General features: G+C 40.3%; 1 protein-coding gene across 1 annotated transcript; it reads right to left on the bottom strand.

The window, feature by feature from the left end:
* Window positions 1-9,419: 9,419 nt before the first annotated feature.
* apba1a (amyloid beta (A4) precursor protein-binding, family A, member 1a) lies at window positions 9,420-24,378 on the bottom strand. The gene is made up of 11 exons (XM_053420099.1): window positions 24,319-24,378; window positions 20,834-20,873; window positions 20,136-20,323; window positions 16,115-16,201; window positions 15,511-15,513; window positions 13,230-13,415; window positions 12,916-13,095; window positions 12,351-12,563; window positions 11,829-11,948; window positions 11,582-11,722; window positions 9,420-9,614 (listed from the first exon to the last, which is right to left on the bottom strand). Exons 1-11 carry the CDS (start codon window positions 24,376-24,378, stop codon window positions 9,543-9,545), a joined length of 1,290 nt encoding a protein of 429 aa, XP_053276074.1. The 3' UTR covers window positions 9,420-9,542.
* Window positions 24,379-25,340: the final 962 nt, after the last annotated feature.

Raw genomic sequence — 25,340 nt, 5'->3', positions numbered from 1 at the left:
ATAGTTGTCCTGTGGACAGATTCTCCCACCTCAGCTGTGGATCTCTGCAACTCCTCCAGAGTAACCATGGGCCTCCTGGTTGCTTCTCTGATTAATTTTCTCCTTGTCCGACTCTTCAGTTTGGGTGGACGGCCTCCTCTTGGTAGGTTTGCGGTTGTGCCATATTCTTTCCATTTTCTTATGATGGATTTTATGGTGCTCAGAGAGATGTTCAAAGCTCTGGATATTTTTTTATAACCTAACCCTGCTTCATATTTCTCCACAACTTTATCCCTGACCTGTTTGGTGAGCTCCTTGGTCTTCATGATGCTGTTTGTTCAGTAATGATCTCCAACAAACTCTGAGTCCGTCACAGAACAGGTGTATTTATACTGAGATTAAATTGCAGACAGGTGGACCCTATTTACTAATTATGTGACTTGCAAATGTGACTTGTGAATGCAATTGGTCGCACCAGATCTTTGTTAGGAGTTTCACAGTAAAGGGGGTGAATACATATGCACTCAACACTTTTCAGATTTTTATTTGTAAATAATTGTGAAATCCATGTAATATTTCCTCCCACTTCCAAATGATGCACTATTTTGTGTTGGTCCATTACATAAACTCACGATGAAATAAATTTTAATCTGTGGTTATACCATGACAAAATGTAGAAAAGTCCAAAGGGGGTGAATACTTATGCAAGGCACTGTACCTACAGATTTTCATGTTGCCTTGGCATTTTCGATGTGTTTGCCATGTTCCATGAGTTCTCATACAAGTTAAGTCTCCCAAAAAATGTGACTAACTGTAAAAAATACACATCAACATTCTTTGTGTTGCCACAGCTACAATGTTCAACAAAAATGAACAACATTCAGAAGATGTCTTTATAACACAGAGATGTGAGGGGGTTTGTAGTGAAGCAGGAGTTTCAGTTTAGGGCTACGCTTCTTATTGTGTGCCAACACTGATTTTACGAGTGTTTATATGGCTGGACCTCAGTTGACAACAAAGCAGCAGAATCGGGAGAGATGAGAGCAGTAGTCAACAAACACCAGCGAAACTGGAAATTATACAATACACTCATTACAGCATGTCAGCAGCACTTTATAATCATTCCTTGTCTTAAGTGAGACCTCCTGAAAAAGTTTGTCAATATACTGTCCCTTTTTTTATTGCTAGCGTGCTGAATCTGGTGTTATTTACATCAAGTGTCTATAGGTGTGTGTTTTGAAGCAGCCTGGTATCATTTGTACTGAGCTTTGATATAATGTTTGTTATGTCGCCTTCAGATGGTTGCAGAGTTTCGAATTGCGTACCACTAGTTTCATAATTGAAGCACATCTTGCAAATCAAGATAGTTTGGAAATAGTTAGAGAATTGTAGAATCTAAACTGGGTGAGGCCACACAGTCTGGCCTCACCCAGGGGTAAAAAAAACATATGACAGTACAATAATGACAGCAGGATTTCCCGCCTGCCCCGACCCTCCTCCATGTTGGACTACTATAGCTACAGACACACAGAGCAGCCCGTCAGGAAAATCCTGGAGCAGCCAGCCACTCAGGGTCTGGCCCCCGAGGTTCAGGAGCTGGTGGACAGCATACAAAATGTCCTGCAGTCAGATCAGGTAAGAATTAAAACATTCCTTTTTGATAAAGCCTATAGTAAGGGCTAGATCAGATGAGCCCTTAACCATCCCTTAGTTATGTTGCCTTAGGCATAGACTGCTGGGGGAACTGTCTCTCAAAATGTTTATCATAGGACTTGCATGAGATATTGTATCTGTAAATAAATTGTGAATACAGAGCCTTCAATAGAATACATCAATAACCATACTTGAATTATGTTTTTTCTCTTCAACATCTATAATAGTTCATAGCTGTGAATAGTTTTCATTTTTTTTTTTTTTGGTGTTTGTAGACTCAGAAATCGGTCCCAGTAAACCTTTACCACCCTAGCAGCAACAGTCACTTCCTTCAAGACTTTCACCCACACTTTTAGAAAAGGTCCTGGGGTCTCATTTATAACCGTTGCGTACTCACAAAATGGGGCCGATTTAAGGCTGATTTGTAGTCGTTTTTTACATAAGCACGCAACGTCCCGCTTGCGGCTTGTATGCGTCCGCCAATTTTTCTAATTATACGACAAAGCTACGCGAGCCTCACGCACCCCGCAAGGCTGAGATTGGTCTGCTGACTACATTCTTTCCAGAGTCGCATTTCTGGTTTCATGCCCCATAATACCAGCAGAAACCATGGAAGATTTAGAACAGGGGTGTCCAAACTGCGGCCCGCGGGCCATCTGCGGCCCGCCATCCATTTTAAATTGCCCCGCCTATTTATTTTTTTTCCTCTTAAGCTAACAATTTGGTAGCACTTAAATAGCACTTACTTATAGCACTTTGTAGTTTTGCTCTATTTTTGAAGAAATTTTACTTTCTTGATTCTTGTTGTTCTTGGTTTGTACCCTCAGGTAGGGGAGAGCGGGGTAATGTGAGACATTTTTTACATTTGCTCCCCTCTAGGCGAGCTAAAATTATATATCAGTAAAATGTACACATTTCCCATTAATTCAGGATGTTTCTTAGCAATGGAAATGATCAGAATGTCTTCAGGACAAAGGGCAGTTAAAATATTATTGTTTTTTAAAAAGTGGTCTTGTTTCTCACTTTACCCCAGCTTAGGGGTAAAGGGAGACAGACCAGAGAAATCAAAGGGGTAAAGTGATCCACTTACTTTTTCCACTTTAAAACTACCATAACAACACATGTTGTAATAGGTAAATTAAGCACATTTATAATTATTTTGATTCATGTGATCTCTTGCACACCCTAGCTTACCTGCACATTGTTTCTCTGTCCAATTGGCAGGGACAGGGATATTGTTTTTCTCTGCGTATTCAAATGCCAGTTCACTGGAACAAGGCCATGGAACTGGTCAGCTAGTTGTTTTAAGTGTTTGGCAAGCTCCTCCTCCATATCATCTGTGAATATTCTCTTTACCTCAGCTACTGCACCCCAGGCTACTGATTTTACTTCCCCTTTCTCTTTTTTCTTTATGAATCTTTTGAGGGTTGTCTTGTCAATATTTCTATCCCTTCCAGCTTTTCTTAAGGACTTCTTTCCTTGCATGACCTCAGCGGCTACACTCTCCATCTCTGGGAGGGGTGTTTGGCCCCAGGTTGTCTTCCTGGTGTAGTTTCTCGGCATGATGGCTTTTCTACAATGTTTATGGCATTAAAAATAAAACATATGTAATGTAATATAACACTAGAATATGTTTAAGACTAAACTTAACTTGTGCTACATGTCTCACTTTACCCCAGAGCATTTGTCTCACTTTACCCCACAGCCTTTATGCCAAGAAAAAACATCTCTTAGCAATTCAGGCTAATCTTCAGATAGCATCAATCACATGGTTTTATATGTTCGAAGTTCATCAACATGTATGATAAAAGTTTTTCTACCTGGATACATTTTTTTGTACACAACAGTTGATTAAGTTCAAAGCAAGAAAATGTACTTTGTGAAAAAACATTCTAACCACAGCACCAGCACCAACTTCTCCTTTATGGCAAGGGTGGAATGGGAGTGGCATGAAAACATAATGATCACATGACCACAAATGTGTTCTGCTGCCTAGATACAGGGGGTGTCTCACATTACCCGATGTCACACATTACCCGATGTCACACATTACCCCGCTCTCCCCTACCCTTGAATGCATTGATTGTAAATCGCTTTGGATAAAAGCGTCAGCTAAATGAATTGTAATGTAATGGACTATGGCCCACTGTATTGTGCTTCTCACTTTAGACACGTGGTTGTTGCCAACTCACCCCTGACCTGCCAGCTGTACCCTCAGAACGCCGCCACGCCCCCCGCCCTAAGCGACACGATTGAGGTGCATTGTCAACAGTCCGCTCCAGGGCAGGGGGGCGTGGCGGCGTGAGTGGCCCAGACCTTCAAATTTGTTTCTGTATGTGGCCCTCGGGATGAAAAGTTTGTACACCCCTGATTTAGAAGAACGAATATGGACCAAATAGAACAGCGTTTGGCAGAAGAGATCCGAAAGTGTGACCACTTGTATAAACCCTAACTGACTGGCGGAATTGTCCACCAGAAAAAGGCTATGAGGACCCGCAGTAGCTATGTAAATAAACAGTCGACGAAGAAGAAAGAAGGTGTCTCTAAGGTCGTTTTCGACTAAACACGTTACTCCGCCTAGTGTTCTGGCGGGGAATTGCTTTGCAACACGCGCAACCCTTGGGGAACCATAAACCAAAACGAGTCTGTCGATGCAACTGCAACCGCAGCTGCAGTACTATAAATCGGCCTTTAAGGCCGATCTATAGTACTTCTCACGCAAACGTGGGGATTTATAAAAACAATCTTTACGCTGAAATTTGCGTATTTCCACGCAAACTCTGACCCATGCGTGCGAACGTTTTGGAGACGGGAAAGGGTTATTGATCCACTTCATTTACTATGTTGTGCGCTGTGTACCGATCAAAAGATCGGTAAAGTCTCCGTAAACTTGGTCGGACGGTAACAAAGAGGCCGGGGACGTTTCGTCGTGGCGCTATGCACGTTAATACATTCAAACACTATAAACAAAGAACCGGAAGTGGCGGCTCGTTTCACCGCGTCTTACACGGGCTGAAAATGGACACGGAGATCTTTAAATAAACATACACTCAAATAAATGACAAAAAGCGGATTTTCTCTTGCTCGTTGACGGAATGGAACTTCGTCGTTCTTATTCGACGGAATGATGATTCGTCCTTCTGCAGGCATGAACAGCAGTTTTGAGCCGTTTGGGGATCGTGGAAAGGAAAGTCTTTGATTTTGGCCTCCGAGTGAGCTTCCTGTTGCGCGGCCTTTTCAAGTTAAAATAACAAAAATAGTCTTCCAACTAAAACGTAGACTTAAAATAAGGATAAAAGAAAATTAAATTAAAACAAACGTCTGTTGTTCGCTCCCTTAAGGCCACCGGATCAACTAACTGGAGAGGTCAGCTCTATCTTCGTTGGATGGGAAAAAGCAGAGATCGTCAGTGAGCCCAGCTGTTTTATTAACCTGAGGAGGGGGGGGTCACCCCCTCTAGGTGTGGTCATGGGATAATGGGGCTCTCAGCCAATGGAAAGTCAGAGTTTGAATCCCAGGGAGCGGCTAGGAAACCCAGCAGGGTTCCTCCTGGGCCTGCTGGAGAATGTTTTCCCCCCAAAAGTACTCTCAGATTGGATTGGAATCTTCCACAAGGCCTCATTTTATACAGCCCTTTGTGTGGACTCTCCCCAACAATAATGTCATATGTCAATAACATGACATTATGTCTCTTGCCACCCAGGGTATCCTAACACAATGAGATTTACTGCCAAGCATCCTTTATTAACATAAACAAAATTAAACAAAGATAAATCACATGGCATATAACCATTCAGGTGAAGTAGTAGCATCCTAGCCAAGTTCAGATCTGTCTCCACTCCAGTCTCTTCTCCACTGGCAGTCTCTGTTGGCAACTCTTTCAGCTGCCTTTTAAGCTGGGGGGAATCAGCTAACAGCCATCAGCTGTGACGATTACCCCCCTGTACAGCTGGAGGTGCTCTCTGAGACACCTCCACGCCAATTGTTGCATTTCATTGGAGCTCTGGTATTTCCTTAATTATAGGTTACATTTTACAGATGCTTGAAACATATACAAAGTTTTTAATTAGGTGGCATGTAAAAGAAAACAGAATAATTTACTATTCTGCACTATTTTTGAAGATTGTTTTTTTTAATTGGTCGGAGATACTTGATTGAATATTAGAAATATCATGAATATTGTTCAACCTTTAAATACCTTTAACAAAGTATTTAACAAGCACTTATATCCATTCTATCTATCTGAACCAAGCACTGGTCCCAGTTTGTGCTTGGTTGAAGACTATATCACAGTTGTCTTAGGTTGTGTATGGCTGTTCGGAATAGCACAGCTTTGACCACAGCTACAGGAATAGCTAAAGAATATCAATTGTCTTGAACCCACTAAAGTCCCAACAACACCCCTAGCCTTTGGGGCTGTCTAGTCCATAGCAATAAATGCTATTTCAGTACCCCAGCCACCTCTTGGAGCTTAAGCCACTATTAGACACCCAAATATCTGGAAATCTGGAGAGTTTTGTGAAATAAGTTTTTCGGGTTCAGTTCTTCAACAAGTCTTTTATTTTTGTAAATACATTCTAGCTCTGGTACAGGTATGAAGCTCCAACAGCTATAACACCACAGGAGAATAAAAAGCTAGCAAATAACTAAAAAATTGCTGCTGCTCTGCAAAAGTACATATTTATTTTATGTCTAAACACACTGAGAGTGAACATTTCAGTTATATTCAAATTGAGTGAAAATGTGAATGTATGCCAGCCATGCTGCCCGCCACCATCTTGGCTACCTTCACTGTGTCAACGCATGCCAGGAAGGGAAAATATCCCACAGGCCTTACATGGATAGTCAAGGTCAATTTTAAATTCACTCATTATCTACTCACCCCATGCTGATGGAGGAGTCTTAAATGACTGGGCTTATGGACACTTGGATGATGCTACGGGAGCAGTATGGTGGCATTTTATGTTTTTGTTTCTTGTTATTTTACATTTGAAGAAATGGTGGTCCTCACCTACTCCAATTTGATTGCATTTGGCTGCAACACTGTTTACCCCTGAGGATCTAAAGTGAGACTGAAACACCTACCCCTCCATCAGCACAGTGGTGAGTAGATAATGGGTGAATTAAAAAACTGTTTGTTGAACTATTCCTTTAAATGATTTTGTGCTGTAGCTGTAAACTGTTATGTACTGCATATCTATACTGTATGTGTGCATATGAATGAATGAACAGGATTTATCTTTTCTTTCAATTGACTGAATCTTCCCTATTAGCCAACTTAAACACACAAAAACAACAATGGAGGATTATACTGTGATTGAATATGGAAACCACACACACACACACACACACAGTGTTGCCTCTGTTTCTTGTCAGTATTGGTTTTAATATCATAAAAAGCCCAGCACTAGTAGATAAGCTTCAATGATGTGGACAGATTTAGTGGCCTTTAAAAAAAAGTTTGTCATTTACATTTTTAAAGGTTTGACTATCAATCCGCCATCTGTAATAGCTACATAAAATAAAAGCTCAAAGAATCTACTCATAGTCAGTCATAGTGGTAAAAAACTCAAGTTTAAACCGATGTTTAAATTTAGGGTAGATTCATGGTAAATGGGTGTTATTTTGTTTATAATTTGAGCCTTAAATAAGACATGATTGAGTATTCATCTTACAAATAAAAAACTAATCCATTTTTGCATTTAAAAACTAATGAAATTTACATTTTCTGATAAGCTAAGAAATTCTACCAATCAGATGATCAATGTTTTGAAATCAAGAGAGTAGTATTTGTGTGTGGCTGCATGCAAAGAACTTCAAATATAAATTTTAACTTAATTGATTATATAAGTTTAAATCGTATGAAACATCAGCCACATCTGCAGCTCATCCGTTAATCCTTAGACCCTGTGTGTCTATGGTCATAATTGATCAAATATGCAGTGCTTGAGGCATGAACACTGCCTTGTTAGCCGATGACAATCAGCGTTTTAATAGATGGAAGGTTCTTGAGAGACTAAACACCTATCAGTCATGGATGGCTGTATATAAATACTTACTACATGTCTGAAGTAGTTTACGTATCCCCCTGACCCCCACATTTAATGAATGTAAGGAATAAGCTTAAAGGTGAAAATAATAGCTGTAGTTATAATACACAACTAAGTGCATATTAAATATATTCACTTTCAACAGCATTTTTTTGGTTTATAGACCGGCAGGAAAACCCATTAATTTTCTTTTCAACTTTGCCTCATGTGACGTCAGTACTGACAAAAGTAATGTTGATGTGTGCATTCTGATGGATTATCTAACCCGAGTCTTTGCAAGCTCATTTTGTGTAAGATTTCAAATTAGCCAGCAGTAATGCAATGAATTGTATATTTTATAGTTTGCAAGATATATTACCACTATGTATCAAGTTTTTAAAAACAGCTAACAAAAAAACACATTGCACACTGCAGAATTTAAATAGATTTCATTAGCGGCAGGTTTATTTAACAGAATGGTTACACTGTTTTGTATTACTGTACTTTTATTGTTTGTTAAGTGCTGCACCTGAGCGTAAATGTTGTTTGTTAGGGTGAATTCTAAAATTGTGTCAAAGGGCTTTATTGACCTCAACCACAGGGATAGTCAGACCTTCAAAGATATTCATAGTAGAGCCTTGACCTTATCATCTTTCCCCAATATATTTCATCAGATTTGGATAAAAGGACCCCTGATCTCTGATCTTATCCTTGAATTTGATGTTTTCTCCTTACACAAATAACCTTTAAGGGAGGTATCATTTTGATGCAAAAACGATTTGTCACAACTTTACAGGTTTCAATGTTTTTCGGTCACACTTCCAATGTCTGCATTGATGTGACGTTTACAGGTAAGTTATTGATAGTGACACTTAACTTATCTCCTACACCAATTTAAAAGCCTAACAAAAGGCATAATCCCTCCCTTACCAAGTAAAACATATGAATTTATTGCAGTTTATCACACAAATAGAACAGTTAACAAAAGCTGGTACTGTTTGTGGGCAATTAAATGTCTGAGTAGCATTAAAATGGATATTTATATACACTATAAAGTATTTATCAGCCTGAGGTCATTCAGACAGCCTTTCTCTATCTTATATATGTATATATAAGCTCACACTGGTTTATGAATGGTTTTGGGTTAATTGCGGTTATTACATGATGAATATAACTAGTACTGGAGCTATATGCAGAGAATACATAAATAAAACGAGTGGAATGACAAAAACACAACAATCATTGTAATAATCAACTACAATAGAGTCACAAACCTTTACTGTTATAAATGTGAAGTGTAAAATGGAGAGCAGAGTTGACTATTAAAAAATGCAGCAAATGTGGAATGAGATGGAGAGGGGGTGAGTTCACACAGAATTGTCAGCAAAATCATCTTCTCACTGTGGAGGGTTCTGTGTTGTGCTGAGAAATTTTGTGGAGGTAAGCAGGCAGTGTTCTGCCAGTGAAATAGCAGTATTGTAGAAGTACAGATAGGGTGTGATGGTCAGGGTTGGATGTGCATGTCCTCATGCTACTGTGTTCTCATTACTTACTAAAACAAGAACCAAAACACTCATCAATCTACAACAATTGCTTAAAAATGACCATTTCAGGTACAGTTTTATGTTTACTCAAAGAGATTGAGATTACGATTACAAATGGGCGCTTTAATATATATATATATATATATATAATAAATTTTAAATTGCCTCTTGAAGATGAAGCTGAGAATCAAATCCATCCATACAACAACTCATATCCACTGCATTGGCTGTGGATGGAAGGGTTAGAATGAGGCCTGGCTGAACAGATGAGGTTTACTTGGGAAGTGACTTGATTGCAGGAAGTTTGAAGGGTTTGTGAAGGCAGGGCTTTGTCTTGTCACATGTAAAAAGGCTGCTCCTGTGCGGTCAACAGGCGGTACATGGCTGCAGGCATTGTCTTCATGTGGATCTGTGGCAGTCACAAACAATTACAACCAGAACAAAGCACAATATTATTTCTATTAAATACCTTGGATATCACTTCCATCTCTTATCTGAAACGTAACGTTCTACGAAGCAGGTTAGCTGTTCAGCATAAGTTACCAGTAAGAAGGGAACGTGTTTTTTAGGACTGAAAAAATTGAACTATAAATGAAGTTACCCTGATAACCGCAAATCCTGCTTTGTACTGCCGTGGCCAAAAGTTTTGAGAATGACACAAGTATTGGTTTTCAGAAAGTGTGTTGCTTAAGTGTTTTTAGATCTTTTTGTAAGATGTTACTATAGTATACTGAAGTATAATTTCAAGCATTTCATGAGTGTCAAAAGATTTTATTGACAATTACATTGAGTTCATGCAAAGAGTCAATATTTGCAGTGTTGACCCTTCTTTTTCAAGACCTCTGCAATTCGCCCTGGCATGCTGTCAATTAACGTCTGGACCACATCCTGACTGATGGCAGCCCATTCTTGCATAATCAATGCTCAGAGTTTGTCAGAATTTGTAGGTTTTTGTTTGTCCACCTGCCTCTTCAGGATTGACCACAAGTTTTCAATGGGATTAAGGTCTGGGGAGTTTCCTGGCCATGGACCCAAAATGTGGATGTTTTGTTCCCCGAGCCACTTGGTTATCACTTTTGCCTTATGGCAAGGTGCTCCATCATATTGGAAAAGCCATTTTTCGTCACCAAACTGTTTTTGGATGGTTGGGAGAAGTTGTTCTCGGAGGATGTTTTGGTACCATTCTTTATTCATGGCGGTGTTCTGAGGCAAAATTGTGAGTGAGCCCACTCCCTTGGCTGAGAAGCAACCCCACACATGATTGGTCTCAGGATGCTTTACTGTTGGCACGACACAGGACTGATGGTAACGCTCACCTTTTCTTCTCCGGACAAGCTTTCTTCCAGATGCCCCAAACAATCTGAAAGGGGATTCATCAGAGAAAATGACTTTACCCCAGTCCTCAGCAGTCCAATCCCTGTACCTTTTGCAGAATATCAGTCGGTCCCTGATGTTTTTCCTTGAGAGATGTGGCTTCTTTGCTGCCCTTCTTGACACCAGGCCATCCTCCAAAAGTCTTCGCCCCACTGTGCGTGCAGATGCACTCACACATGCCTGCTGTCATTCCTGAGCAAGCTCTGCACTGGTGGTGCCCCGATCCCGCAGCTGGATCAACTTTAGGAGACGGTCCTGGCGCTTGCTGGACTTTCTTGGGCGCCCTGAAGCCTTCTTCAGAGCAATTGAACCGCTCTCCTTGAAGTTCTTGATGATCCGATAAATGGTTGATTTAGGTGCAATCTTACTATCAGCAATATCCTTGCCTGTGAAACCCTTTTTGTTCAAAGCAATGATGACTGCACGTGTTTCCTTGCAGGTAACCATGGTTAACAGAGGAAGAACAATGACTTCAAGCGCCACCCTCCTTTTAAAGCTTCCAGTCTGCAATTCTTTCTCAATCAGCATGACAAAGTGATCCTCAGTTAATTTTCATGGCAAAGAGGGACTTTCCAATTAATTGCAATTCATCCGATCACTCTTCATAACATTCTGGAGTATATGCAAATTGCCATTATAAAAACTGATGCAGCAGACTTTGTTAAAATGAATATTTGTGTCATTCTCAAAACTTTTGGCCACGGCTGTAGTATAGGCCCCTGCTTACACTAGAGTCAATGGCATTAGCACCTAGTGTAAAAGCCACTTAGTAAACATCTGATGTCTTTCCTTCTGGTCAGCTACATAGCTGTGTTATTCACTGCTAATAGCTCCAACAACCATATGACGATAGAGTGAAGAAATTCATTAAAGTGCCACTTTGCTAGTACCTAGTAAGTGTCAAAGGGCTTTGGTAAAACATTTACTTGCAAACTTCAACATGTCTGTAAAAAGATCCAGATCACAGTGATTCCTTTGTCTATGTTCTGTGTGATTCCTCACCTCTCCTACAGCATTGGACAAGATGTGGACAATTTTTTCATGGGGTGTGGCCACCACGCTCTGGCTGTTGATTTCTATGATGCGGTGACCCACTCTTACCCCGCCTCGTTCAGCAATGCCTCCACGCATAAGGCTACAAATCTGTCAAAGGGACAAATCAATTATTTTACATTAGAAATTGGGTCATATCATTCAAGTACTGTAACAGACCTACAGTATCATTTAACATAAAAAACATGCTACACACAATGCCATTCTGGACACTAAAGCCCAGCTGGTAGCGGTGGTCTGGACGTCTGATGAGAACAGTGGTCACTGGGGGACATCTGACTATGTTGAGCTTGATCTGAGACTGGTTCTTTAGACCCTACAAAAATATGAAATACAGGATCAGAATTTCTTGCATTACACTTAACTGCTACAAGGAAATCCGATAACTCTTAGGAGTCTTTTCAAAAGAAAGTTTTTCAACATGTATTTTAATTATAACCAACTGATGAGATCACACCTGATTTTATCTTTACTGAAGGTTCATCATTGAGTTTCTTCTTGATCTTCATTTAAATGCCAGTAGTGTTAAGTGACCAATAGGATAAGGTGTTTACCATATACAGGTAACTGCATATTAGTTACCTATATACCATATACAGGTAACTGTCAGTATCTCTATGTTAATACAATAAAGGCAACATATGTTGTTATTTTCTTATACTACTTCATTATCAATGTCTTCGTTTCACCATTATTAATAAAATCCTCATACAAATACCTTTATGATGCTCTGACAGGTGGACAATGGCAGTCCCACCAGACTGGTTCCATTGATTGACATGATCTGGTCTCCTATGTTCAGTCTGCCAGACCTCTCAGCCGGCCCAGCATGCATTATGTTGGCAATGATGACAGTAGGTAGGATGGAGCCCCACCCACTCTCCACAATGACCACACCCAGAATATCCCCTTTAGCTTTCTCTATGAACACCTGAGCTCACAGCAGGCAGGCAGCAAGCAGAAACAACAAATGTAACATTGCTGCATACTTTGGATACTACAATTTCACATTATCATTAGATTATCATCAGAAAAACATTATATATTATAAAGGAGTCTAGTGATATATGTAGAGGTTATTGTTTTATGTACAAGGTTGCATTCATAAAAATGTGATATACGGTGCAAAAATAGCAGAGCCTTTGGAATCTGATAGCAGTTAAACTTTATGAACCAGAAGCAGTGGTAAATGAAGATGACCATTTAATTATTTTCTATTGTCAGAACAAATTATGGTTAAAGAACCTGTGTGTACTTGTTTAAATAATAGATATCCAACTTACATCTTTGCAGTTCTCAGACTTGGAGAAGTGGATAAGGTCATCATTGTACATGTCCTGAGTGTTGAGCAGGTCACTGTACTCCTTCTGGCTAAGGTCCTCAGGGTTAATATCATTAGCCCGTAAGAATTCCTGGTAAGCTACACTAAAGGCCTGTCCAATGGATTGTGCAATCAGTTGGGCCTAGAGGACAGGGTTATCTTATCATTAGCTAAATTGTAGATCATTTCACAGCTTTAAAGTTTCAACATTACAAAAACTGTATGTGGTCTCTGCTGAGAAGCAAAGACATTGTATAGCTTTGTTGATGGACTTACATCTTCAGACTCAAACACATGGCATATCATCTTGTATTGGCACTTGCTCTCTTGACCTGGGTCTGAAGCTTCCATATTCTCCTGAGATTCAAGTTGAGGCATCCTGCGCCGGGCCATCAGAACCACAATGTTGCCAATGTCAGCAATGTAGGAGATGGTCCGCAAAGGGTGGTCCATCATTGTCTCCTGGAAGTCAAACAGCCATAACAGGCCGTATATAAGCAACATTTGAGGATGAAACCAAAGTAAATGAGAGAACATATCAATCTCGAACATGCATTTCCTGGAAGACAATGCGTGTGATTGCTGCAAGCTGTAGTTGAAGTTAGGATGACATACAAACACCATAAAGCTGTGTGAGTGACAGTCATTTCGAAGCTGGAAGTAGTGCAAGTCATACAAAAGCCGTACTTGAGGACTGTGTATAGTAATTTACTGCTCCTTGCTGTGTATCCTTTAATCATGCTGTGTGCTGGTGACCTGCATCAGGCCAAACTGAGCTTTAATCTGAGCCAAATATATTAACATGCAGAGCATGAATGCATGGCGCATGGAACACCATTTAAAGCAGTTTAACCTGTCTTTTGCAGTACATATACAGTATATTTAGCATTTTGGTATTGCAATGACGATACATTTTCGATATATCTTGACGCCCTAATGGTAACACCACTGTTCTTGGTTTTGCCCCTTCAACCCCCACCCCTCTCTTCTCTTGGCTGCCCACATTGAGTCTGGTTCTGCTTGAGGTTTCTTCCAGAGGGAGTTTTTTTCTCTCTCCACATTTGTCAGTGTTGCTTGTTTTGGGAACTGTAGGGTTTCTCTATAAGTGTGTAAGGTCATACTATGTAAAGTGCGTTCAGATTAGGCACTATACAAATACAATTTATTGAATTAATGATATGTATCTATCAACACACCTTCTTAATCTCTCATGTGAAATTTATTTCAACGGGAGAGCATGCACTTCAGACTCAAATTTGTTTTTCGGTTTAGATATTTCGGATTTTTTGTGGTATGTACTGCTAGATTTACTGACCAGAAAGCTTGTACTTCCTAAACTAATTAGAAGCAGAACCTTGCCAAGAAACTCGTCTTACCTTCATTTCAAACTGTGGTATTAATTTTTTACCTGGTTAGGAGCACAGGCTAACTACAATTAGGTCCATAAATATTTGGACATTGACAAAATTTTCATCCTTTTGGCTCTGTACACCACCATAATGGAAACACATTTCATATGTGGCACCCCCCTTTTTAAGGGACCAAAAGTAATTGGACAATTGGCGGCTCAGCTGTTCCATGGCCAGGTGTGTGTTATTCCCTTGTTATTTCATTGACAAGGAGCAGATAAAAGGTCTAGAGTTCATTTCAAGTGAAGTATTTGTGTTTGGAATCTGTTGCTGTCAACTCTAATTATGAAGTCCAAAGAGCTGTCACTATCAATGAAGCAAGCCATCATTAGGCTGAAAAATCAAAACAAACCTATCGGAGAGATAGCAAAAACTTTAGGTGTGGCCAGAATCAACTGTTTGGTACATTCTTAAAAAGAAAGAACGCACTGGTGAGCTCAGCAACACCAAAAGACCCGGAAGACCACGGAAAACATCTGTGGTGGATGACAGAATAATTATTTCCCTGGTGAAGAAAAAACCCTTCACAACAGTTGGCCAGATCAAAAACACTCTCCAGGAGGTATGCGTTTCTGTGTCAAAGTCAACAATCAAGAGAAGACTTCACAAGAGCAAATACAGAGGGTTCACCACAAGATGTACACCATTGGTGAGCCTCAAAAACAGGAAGACCAGATTAGAGTTTGCCAAACGACATTTAAAAGAGCCTGTACAGTCCTGGAACAACATCCTATGGACAGATGAGACAAAATCAACTTGTACCAGAATGATGGGAAGAGAAGAGTATGGAGAAGGGAAGTAACTGCTCATGACCCAAAGCATACCATCTCATCAGTGAAGCATGGTAGAGGTAGTGTTATGGCGTGGGCATGTATGGCTGCCAATGGAACTGGTTCCCTTGTATTTATTGATGATGTGACTGCTGACAAAAGCAGTAGGATGAATTCTGACGTGTTTCGGGAAATATTATCTGCTCATATTAAGCCAAATGCTTCAGAACTCATTGGACTGCGCTTCACAGTGCAGATGGACAATGACCCGAAGCATACTGCGAAAGCAACCAAAGAGTTTTTAAGGCAAAGAAGTGGAATGCTCTGCCATGCCCAAGTCAATCTCCTGACCTGAATCCAATTGAGCATGCATTTCACTTGCTGAAGACAAAACTGAAGGGAAAATGCCCCAAGAACAAGCAGGAACTGAAGACAGTTGCATTAGAGGTCTGGCAGAGCATCACCAGGGACGAAACCCATTGTCTGGTGATGTCTATGGGTTCCAGACTTCAGGCTGTCATTGACTGCAAAGGATTTGCAACCAAATATTAAAAGTGACAATTACATTTATGATTATGTTAGTTTGTCCAATTACTTTTGGTCCCTTTAAAAAGGGAGGGCCACATACAAAATGTGTTGTAATTCCTACACCGTTCACCTGATTCGGATGTAAATATCCTCAAATTAAAGCTGAAAGTATGCACTTAATGCACATCTTGATTGTTTAATTTCAAATCCAATGTGGTGGTGTACAGAGCCAAAATTATGAAAATTGTGTCAATGTCCAAATATTTATGGACCTAACTGTGTGTGGCATCAGAAATATTGCTAGACAGCATAACTGTGCAGCCACATGCAGTGTACTGGGCTCCATTATAATGTGCTCTTTAAGCAATCTTATACCCTTTTAATTATATGGATGAGGTAGTGAGAAAAGACATTACAGAAAGGATGTGTGTTGTGCGTCAGTCAGAGTGAGTACCTGGGAGTCAGCATTGAGCACTTTGATTCTCTGGGTAGAAATGAAGAGGTCCACTTCTGTCATGGGCTGAGGCACATCCTGAGGGACCTCAACACATATACCAAGATAAATTCACAAAACAATATTACACACAGATACTCAAAACAAAAGGAAGACATACTAAGGCCATAATTTTAGTGAGCTTATATTCCTGAATAAACAAATGTTAAAAAATAGAAGTAAGTAACTTTTTCATTACAACTAGCAAAACCATGGCAAGAAAACATCTTCAAAGATCAAGCAGCTGGGAATTAAAATAACCTTTAACATCTGATAACCCAAAGTTATTATTTGATGCCTGGGTCACACTAGCTGTGGTTGTGCTGTGGAATGGCTGCACCAATGTACTGCTTTGTGACGCATTGGCTGCGGTACAGTTGTATTCTGCAGTGGAGCTGTTACTGCCAGCGCAATGTTTTTACATAGGGTTTACCTTGAAAGTGGCTTGAGAGTGTGTGATAGAGAGAAGGGTAGATAAAAAGTGCAAGAGAGCGGGTGAGCTAGACTACTACCTAGCACCGGCATTTTAAACTTTAACTTTTAATATAACTACAGCCTTTCTGAGGTTTCTGGTAAGACTACTCTATTTCCTTGTAAATAAGTAGTCTTGTGTACTCAAAAAAATAACAGTTCTATACAATATGAAGCCTGGCATCTTCCGCTCCTGCAAATCTTTCACAATAAAACCCTTTAAAAAAAGTATTAATGGAAACAGTCAACAGAATGGCTGAAATGCTTTTTAAACAGATGCTTTTTAAACAGCTACAGGAAGTGTTTCAAATATTTATAATTGTGACATTTTCAACAGGTTAACCAATAAACTGTAGTGAAAGAGGAGCAGCGCCACACCTAGACATAGCAGACAAAGCTGCATAGGTAAATATTACAACTCCTATTACAGCTAATACCAGTGAATTTGTATTCAGCTAAAAAATTACAATTACTATTACATTAGTCATCTCAAATTAATGGCTCATTTTTTTTTATTTGGTTTGAGAGAGAGCGAGATTGCTAATTGAATGATGAGAGTTCCTCCATAAGTCTATAGGAGTATACTTAAGAGATGGCTAAGGGCTCACCTATACCATCTTTAACTATAAGCTCTATTCTTTACTTGCACAATGAAGCGTGACATACTTCAGCTTTCACTTCCCGCCGAGGCCAGACTGTTACTTTCGCGTCAAACTTGATCGCCACACTGGGTTTTCTCTGATGACTCCTGCATCCAAACTTTGAGCTGGTTCCACAGAATAGGAGCTTGGTAGCTAGAGGCTCAACCTACCATTTTGCTCTCACAGACTGTAGGAAGTGAGCATGTATTTAGGGAGCAAAGAGATATGTTGGGGTAATAGGGTCCTATGATTGTAATTTATAAATGTTGGGCAAGAGTCCCTACTGAACTAACCATGTGGTGGAGTCCACACAATGGGTTGTAAAAGTGAGGCGTGGGGGCAAGACTGAAGCCAGCTAAAGTTTTCCCTCTAAGATCAAGCATGGAGATTGTATCTTCTGGTGGTAACTTAATCCCTGGGGTCTCCCCAGAAACCCCTGCTCTGCCCCTGGCCGTTCCCACTCTGATCTGACCTCTGACACTCAATTGGCTTAAAGCCAGCATCATCCCATGACCACACCTCAAGGAGGCTGGCCCTCCTCAGGTTAATAAAAGCCCCGACCCCCCAAAAATCGCAGCCATTCTCCCTGCTAAGGACTTCGACCTGGGCCCTTCCGGGCCTCCCAGATGTTCCAGCTCTAAAGGAGGCAACTTTAACAAAAGCCACGCAACAGGAAGCTCATTCGCCGGCCGAGACAAAGACTTTTCTTTTCCACGATCTCCAAAACAACTGTGCGACCGCTGTTCATCACTGCAGAAGAACGACGTCATCCCGTTTAGGAGCAAGAAGAATCCGCTCCTATTCGGCCCAGCCAACGCCGCTGCAACAGAGGAACCAGCGCCACCGAGCTTGAGCGGCCACGATTATTCACTGGACTTCCGGAATATCCGCGCGACACGTGCATGCAACACCGTGAAGGTCACAGTAAGAGGCTTATTAATTGTCTGGGCAGAGAACTAGTTTAAATACTTAGCGTGTCATTTATTTGATTGTATGTTTGTTTGAAGATTGCAGATCTATTTTTCAGTCCGTGTTTGAACGCGGCGAAACGATACGTCACTTCCGGTTCCTTTGTACCGTGTTGAAATGTTTTAAAGTGCTTCGCGCCGTTATGGAGAGTCTACGGCAGCACTGTTATCGTCCGACTGGGTTTGCAGAGACTTTGCCGATAAAAAGTTCGGTACACAACTCCAATTTGAGTACCGAGTGGTAAAGTTTCTGTAACCTTGTCTCTGACGATGTTTTGAGAGCTTTCCTGATCTCTCTCTATCTCTCCCTCTCTCTCTCCTCCTAAACCTGTTTTTACACACGTCCCGACCTGCACTTACATATTTCATGTTACATAGCAAAATCTTGACTAAAAGAGCCTAAATTCATCTCGACGCCATTCGGCGCCAGAACCAGGAGATAAGAAATCTCTTCCTTTGTGTAACTGGCGACCGACCGCCATCTTGTCTTCGACCTCATGTCGTCACAGAGGTCATAAACCTCCATCTTGAGATCAGTTGAACCTAACATCTTGATTTCGGCCAGACGACGTCACCACGTGATCTCGTCATTACGCCATAGCCACTCCCCTTTCTCTTTCTTACACACACACACACACACACACACATAGAGACACACAGGCAGACACACACGACCACACACACACATAGATACTCAGTATTACATGTGTGACAATTGTGATAAGTACTGCTGCTGCTGTTGTCATCTTTGAAATATTGGAGTTTGTTAAATGAAGAATCATTGAATGACATTAACTTTATTTCCCTTTTAATAAATACTTTTGTAATTAAAGTATTTGTATTTCTGTGATTATTTGTGCATATGTATGTGAATGCAGCTGGATTACTATAGCCTGTGCTCGAACTTAAAACCCTTCATTGTTTATTATATAATCATTAATATTGAGATTATTAATAAAACGTATATCACTTGAGACTGATATTTAAAGATTGACTCGTTGGTCCCTGTAAACAACGATAAGCAATGATTACAGATTGTATTATTCTTAATTGATAATTTTATTGTTTTCATTAATTATTTAACTATTATTAATGGATAACCGTATAATTTCTAATTAATTATTTTACTATTCTTAATTAATAGAGAGGTGGTAACAGCATTGGGTGGTGGAAAGAGGCAGTTTGAGGATCTTCTTTACTATAGAGTCATGGTTACACACACGCAACATGTCCTGCTTCATGTTCTATGTCACTTTCTCTTTTTCTTTAAATACTTATTGTAAATAAGTTATTTTTATTTTTGTTGAGGTGTCTTTCTGTAATTTTATTGTGAAATATTCCCTCGCTTTTAGGTCAGACAATCTCTTTTCCGTTTTTGTATTACATGTTTTTATTTAGAAATTGAAAGTCCGGTAGAGAGGCGGGCTTCCTGTTATAAATCTGTAACTTCACAAAAAGAAAGTTTTATGTTTTAGGGACCCTCTGAAGAGGCACAAGCTCTTACGGTGTTGTTTAAAGAAGCTTCAAATAAACCTGAAAACATCAGTCAAAAGTCTTGACCATCTTTCAGTTGATATGCTAATTTTATAGTAAGGCAAATAATGGATAATCAGGTGATAAATAGAGAGCTGTAGAACATGGATCATTATTAAACATTCAGCTATAGCTAAGATGTGCTTTGGGATGTTTGAAGATATACCACCCGGGGAAAAAATAAGGAAAGTTTTAGATAAGGTATGATGGGTAAGATATGATGTCAAATTGTGTCTGCATAATGTATCCTGTACTTTGGTACCACTTCAAAATCAAAATACAGCAGTGTGACTCATCTTGATGAAAAAGTAAAAATGCATGTGGAAACTTGAGTGTGCAAGCTTAAAATTCAGACCCGCATGGGCATACACTACATGAGGTTGTCTGAGTGTGTACTATCTTTGTTTTCACCTTAATGCGGCTGACGGCCTCATGTGCCTGCATCATGCGGATGTTCTTGGATGATGTTTTATCCGAGAACAGCTGAGTAGAGCCAAGGTAGTTGGCTGCAAAGATGATTCCATCAATCAGGTCCTCTGGGTCACATGGGCCTGGAACTGGAGTGACATAAATATATATATATATAAATCTTGTGCAACATTCATATCCTCTACCAACACAGAATTGTCTCTATTATTGCTGAGTGTGTAACAGTTTACTGATACATTATTACATACTGTACATCTTATCTAGTTGTTTTATTCTCCTTCCTGAGCATTCCAAAGTTTACTGAAGTTTCTAAAATGAACCCGCTGATTTCTTTCAATATTTCAGCAATATTTCCAACCGTGATTAACCCAGGGTGTATAACCAAAGTTCCTCCTATTGAGCAGAAATTATTATCATTCATACTTTTTTCCACCACTCAATCACATACTTTAAATTTGTTTGTGTTAAAATCTTTCGTTATTTACTTTTTCTTCTTGTTATAAGAAGGAAAAGCTTATGTATGTTTTTTCTCATTAATACTCTTTGTCAAAGCCACTGCTGATGTTTTCCTCCATATAACTTATTCAACTATCCCCTCATAGTTTGAAAACCTTTCCATCAGAAGTTGAAACACTCACCCTCTACATATGTTGGGAAGGAAGCAAGGCTTCTTCTGGACTATGAATAAAAAGAGAGTAGCATGTTAGGGTTTTTTCATACATTATTTCAACTTGACAATGAGAGAAATGGCTGAGAATACCGGAAGAAGAGATTTAACCTTAATTTTAAATGTTAATGCTAAAAATGGATAAAATTAAGCAATATAACAGACAGATCCCTGGTTAAAATAAATGTAATACTAAAAAACAATCAAAAAATATCTAACGTTAAAGGCCATTTTATAAAAAATTGTTTTCAAAAGACACTGAGGTGGCTTGGCCGATTGCCAGAGGGAGGTTGTTAAACATCTGTGGAGCCCTAACAGTAAATGCCTTACCTCCCTTTGTCTCTAGTCTTAAAGTAATAGCTGGTTAGCAGAACGAAGATTATGAGCAGGGTTAAAAGGGGTGAAGAGGTATGATAAGTGGTGCAAGGCCATTTAGTGATTACGTCACTGAACACAGTTTCCTTAGAAAAAAAAAAAGAGGTGTGTCAGCCTCATCGAGATTGAGACCACCTGGGGGACAGATGTGAGAAAATTGTGAGAGGGGTATTGTAGATGGATGAACCCCTCATATCACAAAATGTTTGTCTTAAGTTTGTGTCTGTGTTTTGATGTTATGAAGAACTGTCATTGGTGTAACAATGCTGAGTGAATACAAAGAGCGAGCTGCCCAGCCGACAGTTAAGGTCAGCTCCGGAAAGAATACACCACTGGTAAGCTCACCTGTCTTTAGCGATAACCTGAAACTGCAAAGTCTGCATCTATATATGCATAGACAGATATGCCTTGGAAGCCCTACACAAGGGCTTGGTACATTTCAATACAAGCAATACTATTTTAACAAGTAAAATGAGGTGAGAATGAGTGATCTTATTTCGACTTCTAGTGAGAAAATGTTGAACACACCTCTTTACTAAAAGGAGAAATTTCAACACTGTCATCCTTCAGCAAATGTCTGGCGGATGACTCTGCTCCTGCAGGAGGAGAGGGTGTGCTTGAACCAGGAGACTGAAGGGAGAGAATATGGAGAATGAACAAAAAGCTGAATATTTTGTGAATTAAAAGACTGGAAGTAAAATTGGCTGGATTCAAGCTTGTAATCTAAATGCTAAATGATCAATCAGTCCTAACATGCTTGGAACAAACTTTTGTGAGGGATGTAAACTGTATGAGCATTACATAGAAATATGTGTTCCAGTGGGCCAAAAGTGACATTGAATCTGTTTATGCGTTTTTTCCGCTATTTTGTTGGTAAACATACATGACGTAACAATACGCCAATTTGCAATATTGCAGTGAACGTGTTCCTTCATACTCCTATTGCCAAATTCTCCACATCTGCAGCAATTGTAAATATGCAGACCCTCAGTCAGTTTGCCCCGTTTTTTCACTTAATTCTAGATCCCTTCACAGCAGAAGAACTAAAATGTTTCGAAGCCATTCTGAATAATCATGCAAAACTGTCATCATCTGTCACAGACCTTTTCAGGCTTTTTGGGTCAGGCTACTTATTTCTATTTAATATGTGAAACAAAATCCAGTCTGTCGTACATTTTATTCCTCATAATGGGCATAACTCAGGAATCTTCAGAGTAGAAGAAATCAAACTTCCACAAGTCCAAATCTTGCTCCAGCCCTACCATTACTGATAAAAATTCATAAATTAATTTACCTTCCATCAGCTACAAACTGTTTATTCTAACCAATGATGTAAATAATGTAAATTATTTGACTGATCTCTGTTCACCATTACATGTGGCATCTATTGCACTTCTGTTCGTCCTGGGAGAGGGATCCCTCATGTGGCTCTCTCGCTAGTTTTTTCTTAGCAGTTTTTCCTTACTCTTGTTGAAGGTTAAGGGCAGAGGATGTCACACCTTTTTTTAAAGCCATATGAGACTGATTGTGATTTGTGAATATGGACTATACCAGGGGTAGAGTCAGAGAACTTTATATATATATATATATATATATATATATATATATATATATAAAGTATATATATATACAGTATATATATACTGTATATTGACAGGGAATTCAGAGGGCTGCTTCAAGACTTTGTGGACTGATGCCAGCAGATCTGCCACCAGATCAACCCAGGGGAAATCAAATTTTGGACATTCTGGTCAAAGGTGCGCTCACCTTTGTTCAAACGGTGAAGCAACGGAGGAGAGGTAATCGAGCCGGCGCGCTTGTGCGTCTCCGCCGGCGGGGACGTCGCACACCGCTTCCAGGAATATTCCTCTCCAACGTTCGCTCACCGTGCAACAAACTGGACGAACTCCAGCTACTAGTTAGTGAAAACAGAGACTTCTCCTCATCTTCTGTTCTGTGCTTCACGGAGATGTGGCTGTAATATTTTAGCTGTTCTGGGGTCTAACTGTATTCTTTGCAATAAAGACAGGAGGGGAAGTCTTGAGCAGTTTAAGCCAGATAAGGCCTTTATACAAATGATTTATAAATAAACCTTGCTGCATAGTGTTAATAATGAATCTTATAATTGTTCTGAATTCTAACTTTTGGTATTAAACCATTATTCCCTTAGATTCATTCATTCATCACATATATTTTCATGCAGCTGTCTGATGAGTTCTGGAGGTTGAACAGAGTGACTTTGTTGACATTGTTTTGTTTCGTTGTTTTGGTTTCGAGGATCCTAATGTTTACATCAACAGGACATTGTTTGGATATAGCAGGAACATCATATTCCTTTCTCAAATGGCCCACATGGCATCAGCTGTTTCAAGGCCTTTCATGAAGAGAACATTTTGCTTAGCAACTATCAGAGTAGTAGTAGCGTCACGGAGAGTGGCTTCTTGTCACTTCCTGGATTCCTTGACAAGAGGAGGGGGACTACAGCTGTTGACCAATAAGGGAGAACCAAATTGATTTGTGGTGACTCCCCTTCAATCTTTCATAACCAATCATATTAAATCTACTGTTATAATTATATCAAACCCCTTTTGTACAGGGCCCATTATTAACTACCTATTGCTAACTGATTTAGCCTAGGCTGTGATAATTGTCCATAGCTATGTTGTTCAACTTTCATTGCATCTCAATAAATACTTAAATTGGACCAGTCCGACTCTTCTCATATTTAGGATAAACCAACACGCCTGAAACTGTGTGGATCTGTACCGGACTCTGCGCTGCAGCTGGCTGGCTTCCAACTTTTCCGAGCGAACCGCAACACGGAGCTCTTCGGCAAGACGAAAGGTGGAGGTATCTGCTTTTACACTAACTCTGGCTGGTGCAACGATGTGACAGTGATTCAACAACACTGTTCTCTTGATCTGGAATATTTTTTCATTAACTGCAAACCCCTCTACTCCCGGACTCCTTAGTGATTGTCCTCGGCGACTTTAACAAAGGAAATCCCACCGTAAACTCCCCAAATACAAACAATTTATTAAATGCCCAACCAGAGAGGAGAACATACTGTATCACTGTTACACCACAGTAAGCAGTGCTTATCACGCCGTCCCCCGGGCTGCACTGGGACTCTCTGACCATGTAATGGTCCATTTGATTCCTGCATACAGGCAGAAATTAAAACTCTGTAAACCTGTTGTGAAGACTTCAAAGCAGTGGACCAGTGAAGCTGTGGAGGATCTTCAGGCGTGCTTTGACTGTACAGATTGGGATGTGTTCAGGACTGCTACTAATAGTCTGGATAAGTACACAGAGGCTGTGACTTCTTATATCAGCTTCTGTGAGGACAGCTGTGTTCCATCACGCACCAGGGAGATTTACACTAATGACAAACCCTGGTTCATAGCCAAACTCAAAAAGTTAAGGTCGGAGAAGGAAGAGGCGTTCAGGAGTGGAGTCAGAGACAGGTTTATAGAGTCGAAATACAGGTTTAGCAAGGAGGTGAGAGAAGCTAAACGTCTGTACTCTGAGAAACTCCAACAACAGTTCTCAGCCAATGACTCTGCCTCTATCTGGAGAGGGCTAAGGCTGATTACAAATTGCTAGCCCAGAGCCCCTCACTCCACTAATGACTCACGCCTGGCCAACGACTTGAACGAGTTTTACTGTCGCTTTGATAGACAATGGGACAGTCCTGAAACCATCCCCCATGACACCACCCTCCAGCCCATCAGCTGCATCTCCCCCACCACAGCAAGGGCCTGCACCTCTCCACAACTTCCCAGCTCAGAGTCCCCCCCCCTCCTCCTCCTCTACCACAGGGACGACTCTCTCCATCCTGGAGAGGGACGTCAATAGACTCTTCAGTAGACAGAACCCCTGCAAAGCAGCCGGGCTAGACTCTGTCTCTCCATCAATCCTGAAGCACTGTGCTGATCAGCTGTCTCCGGTGTTTACTGACATTTTTAACACCTCACTGGAGAACTGCCACGTACAAGCCTGCTTCAAGACCTCCACCATCATCCCTGTCCCCAAAAAAACTAATATCGCTGGACTCAATGATTACAGACCCGTTGCCCTGACCTCTATGGTGATGAAGGCAT

Source organism: Pleuronectes platessa, chromosome 4 (assembly GCF_947347685.1).
Source record: "Pleuronectes platessa chromosome 4, fPlePla1.1, whole genome shotgun sequence".
Lineage (NCBI taxonomy): Eukaryota > Metazoa > Chordata > Actinopteri > Pleuronectiformes > Pleuronectidae > Pleuronectes > Pleuronectes platessa.
This window is presented reverse-complemented; position numbering and strand designations above follow the sequence as displayed.

Excerpts from the sequence above, each read along its gene's own strand:
- apba1a (XM_053420099.1), bottom strand. The coding sequence starts at position 24,378 with ATGGTCAGAGAGTCCCAGTGCAGCCCGGGGGACGGCGTGATAAGCACT. Across the intron at positions 13,096-13,229 it reads ATGTGTTTGAGTCTGAAGAT|GCCCAACTGATTGCACAATC; the intron begins GTAAGTCCATCA and ends CCTGTCCTCTAG. Across the intron at positions 9,615-11,581 it reads TGTCCAATGCTGTAGGAGAG|ATCCACATGAAGACAATGCC; the intron begins GTGAGGAATCAC and ends TGACTGCCACAG.